This window comes from Theobroma umbraticum, unplaced genomic scaffold (genome assembly GCF_002168275.2).
Source record: "Theobroma umbraticum cultivar Fairchild unplaced genomic scaffold, ASM216827v3 scaffold_146.0, whole genome shotgun sequence".
NCBI lineage: Eukaryota > Viridiplantae > Streptophyta > Magnoliopsida > Malvales > Malvaceae > Theobroma > Theobroma umbraticum.
The window spans coordinates 1,078,238-1,082,429 of record NW_018397265.1 but is presented as its reverse complement, the minus strand read 5'-3'; the positions used below and the strand labels follow the sequence as shown (position 1 = coordinate 1,082,429).

The 4,192-nt window shown below is 35.5% G+C and overlaps 1 protein-coding gene across 1 annotated transcript; it reads right to left on the bottom strand.

Annotated features, from left to right (window-relative positions):
• Positions 1-327: 327 nt before the first annotated feature.
• LOC110422666 (Cytochrome P450 superfamily protein) lies at positions 328-4,030 on the bottom strand. Its single transcript, XM_021436670.2, is given in 10 exon segments — positions 328-632; positions 710-837; positions 922-1,043; positions 1,612-1,690; positions 1,792-1,875; positions 1,951-2,190; positions 2,982-3,005; positions 3,007-3,132; positions 3,231-3,555; positions 3,689-4,030. Coding segments are annotated over 10 exon segments (1,467 nt in total). The 5' UTR covers positions 3,913-4,030; the 3' UTR covers positions 328-517.
• Between the last annotated feature and the right edge of the window lie 162 nt (positions 4,031-4,192).

Below are 4,192 nucleotides of genomic sequence, written 5' to 3'. Positions count from 1 at the left end.
TAGGCTCGTAAGACATTCAAAAATTATGATTTTGCAGTCATTCTGCATTAGTTTTCAAAAGATACAAGACTACTACAAGGTTAATTAGAGTAAATTATTCCACAATATTGTTCTAATCGGTACGTTTTTCTTACGTAGACAACCTTCGTGCTTAAGTTCTTTACATTTCCATTATTTATCTTAAAATTCGTCTACTTGCACTAATATTTAAGGGAGCCTACTTTTACTAAAATTTTGCCTCCTCTCCAACAAGTTCTTGCGAAGGCTAAATTTTCTACACAGATGATTGTGTTACACAAAATCTAGCCAATGGACATTTGTATAAAGTTGTTAATTTATAACATTGGAAGTATACATCTCATTACAAATCTCCAATATCATGCAATACGTGTTGCACAAATATACCTTATAATTGAAAGGGAAATAAATTTGCACTTCATTTAAAAATATCATTGTATGAAACAACTTCGAAGCAAGTATATTCCTAAAATGAAGTACTATATAAGTAACATAATAGCTACCCTTTCTGTTTCTGCTTTGATTTATGACGTTTGATGGGACGAATCTGGAAGCCATTCACTAACCGAGCTGAGGGAAAGAAAGACATTCGATCTTGCTTGAGTTGAATCCACCTGGTCATGCAATACAAATTAATAATCAGTTTGGGTTGAATGTCCTTATCTGAAATGTTTGAAGATGAAGGGCATGCCTATATGAATTAACAAAATGGTGTAGAAAGAGAGCAATTTGAAGACGAGCCAACTCTGCCCCAGGACAAAACCGAGCACCTCCCCCGAAGGGCGAGTAAAAGGGGCTGCTTCTCCAATTCCTCTTTTCCTTCATCACAAAGTTTGTTATTAATTAATACAAGTCCCGGAAACACCCTTTTTTAAATACCATTTTATTGCTTAATGGGCGAACCTCATTTTTAGGATCCATCCATCTCCAGGGATCGAAAGATAAGGCTCCCTTGTACAAATTTTCATCCAAGTGAACAGCTGAGAGAAATGGAACAACAAAGCATCCTTTGGGAATCACAAAATCTGCAAATTAAGTCACCAAACACTTCATTTTTCAAAAGTTTTCATTACTCATATTATTGAAAGACATTTAATTACAAATTCTAAATTTGTCATTGCTTGTTTTACATACACACAGACACATACGAAAATAGATAATTTTACTCATTATATTTCTAAAATTGTTATTTGTCAATATTGATAAATTTTTAAATATTATACAAATAATATTTACAATTGTACATAACTGTATTAGACCCAATTCGAAATTAAGAGGTAAGCACAATTGCTAAATAGGATAAAATCCAATCTTATATGTAAACTATCATTTTAAATGTTTTTTTATTATAAATATTCATAAAAACTATTTAATTTGTAAATAAGAATTTTAATTGCATCGAGTACTTTCACTAAAATGTATTTATTTAATTCAAATAATATTAAATAATTCATATATTAATGTTATAAAAAATTGAATTATTTATATTTCAAAAATATTTATATTTATACATAAAAATCATTAAAAATAAATAAATGATAAATATTCACGTACAACACATGTAATAATAAATATTAGTATATATAAATGTACCTTGATAGGTAATATCTTGTTTTGCCTCCCTCATTAACCAAATTGCAATTCCTCCCAACCGCAGCGTTTCATCAATAACCTATATAGAAAAAAATGAAGCCAAAAATAATTTGAAACCTGGATGAAGCTGACAATTAATTTGAAGGGAAAAAACAATGTAATTAGGAGATAATAACTCACACATTGAGTGAAGGACATAGCTTTGTAATCTTGCCAGGTTAGCATTTCCTCTCCAGAGTTAGGCCTAACACTGTTTTGCTCATCCTAGTCAAAGATGAGCTTTGTGTTAAAGGGTGCAAAACAAAGAAAATGGTAGTCAAAGAATGAAATATTGCTTACTCGAAGCTGTGTCAATGCCCGAGGACATTGAGTGAGGAAATACACTGCAAAAAGCATAGTTTTAGCAGTGGTTTCGTTTCCAGCGAAGAGGAGATTTATGATAAAGTCTGCTACGGCATCATCTGCTAGGTTTTCTTCCATCAATAGCCTTCCAAGCACGCCATTACCAACTTCTGAAGCTCCCTCTTGCTTGCGCTTTTCTATTGTTATGAATATCTTGCTTATGATTTTCTCCCTCGCCTTTCCACATTTCAGAGTATAACAAGTTCATATCAGATCCTAGAGATTAACATCTATTATTAATTTTAATTATTTAAATAATAAAAACTGGCGTTGGGCCGAATGACATGTGGCCACCCCCAACTTGGCTGCTTGCCTTTGGTCCAAAAGCTGGTCTTCAACCAAAACAACGTCGTTTCGGTGAACTATAAAGAACAAGAAAAGAAAAGAAAGTACAGAGGCGGTCACTCTGACCGATCAGGGGCGATGGAAAAAGAGAGGGAGAAACGCTGGGTAGAGAGAAATGGCAAATGCCATCATTATCTTGAAAAAGAAGAAAAGGAAAATCTCTTGAAGAACAGGCTGCAAACTTCCCACTTTCAGACCCAGACCCTCTGAATTTTCTTGAAGTTGAGAAATGGCCCCCTGATAAGCACTGCATCAAACAGTTGTTGCGCAAACTTCCACTAAAGTCATACACATCCGGAATATGCTCTTCACCCAGCATATGATGTAGACAAAGGTGGGCAGTGTGATATGCACCATAGCAGAATGAAAGATAGTGGAAACGAATTTTCAGAGGGAAATCAATCTTTTATAGAACTAAGAATACTAAAAGATAATAATTATCATTTGGCCTTAAGTTTTAATAAAGTAGGAATGACGTGGCGAGTGTTCAAATTAGGCTCAAAGGCAGGCGCCTGTAGAAAGAGAGAATTTCACACTTCATATGGATTAATTAGTCATCACTGTTGTGTTACCTTCTATTGCAATATATATATATATATATATATATGTATATATTGTGATACCTTCATGGCAGTGTGATAAGCAAAGACCTGGCAAGTTGATCGGAACAGACAGGCAACCATCAACGAAGTCGGAGAAGAGTTGAGCCATCTCATTGATTTGCGCTTCGCTCGATACTCCCAGAAGTTGATTGACCATCAGATTAATAGCCAGCTGGAGCACAAGGGAGAAATTATAACCAACAGACTAAATATTAAATAGCATAGATAGTACTCCACATATTGAATAGAATAGGCATTATAACTACTTGCCTTTCTGCAAACATCCTGAAGAAGTATGATCCGATTGTCCTGGATATGACTCAGAGTCTGAAGAACAACCTTTTGAATATCCTCTAAGAAATGGGACTTTAGTTTGTCTAAACGCATCATATTGGAAGCAATCGCATGAAGGTTTCTCTGCTGCTCTCCTTGCACAGTGATAACCCCGTTTTTGCCGACCAAATCTCTGAACGATTTTGGATAGCTCGACTGGAACAGCTTGCCCTCGTTCAGCATCACAAACCGATTAAAGCTTGGGTCTGCAGACACCACAGCCCATTTCCCAAATAGGCTACATGAAAATATCTTGCCAAACCTGTTAATGTCTCAATTAAGCTTTGCAAAAGGTAACAAATTCGGAAAGAAACGAATTTATGTAAAAAGAGAAAAAAGAAATCACTTAATTTGTTTCCAGGCTATCACTTGTATATCTAAATATTGGTTTCTACCTTTTGACTTGTTCTTCAACATAGAGAGGGGGATGAGAACTTGCGACGGCATTGTACCAGCTGATGCTATCACCCAGAAGTGGCCACCCTCTTCTGCCTGGCGGCAACTTACAGACCCTTTTTCTTGCCTTCTTAGTCAGCACTAAATTTGCCAGCAGGAAGATAACAGCCAGCGCGGTCGTGATCATAAATAATGGCCACGCATCTGAATAAATTTCTCTCATTTGCGTGGAAGAAGAGATTGAGGAAGGGAGACTTCATCAGTTTACAACCATATATGATGGGTTTGTTTTTGATGAACAACCTTGTCTACAATCTACATGTGATCATATACTCTCAACCCCTTCGTTATGATTGTGGCCAAATTCTCACCTTCGTTGACCTTGAGTCATCCAAGTTTTCGCATTAATTTAAGCATCACAGTAATAAAATAATTATTTACACATTTAAAATATATGGTAACTCAATGCCGCATCCTCAACTTCCTACTCCTCTACCGAATCT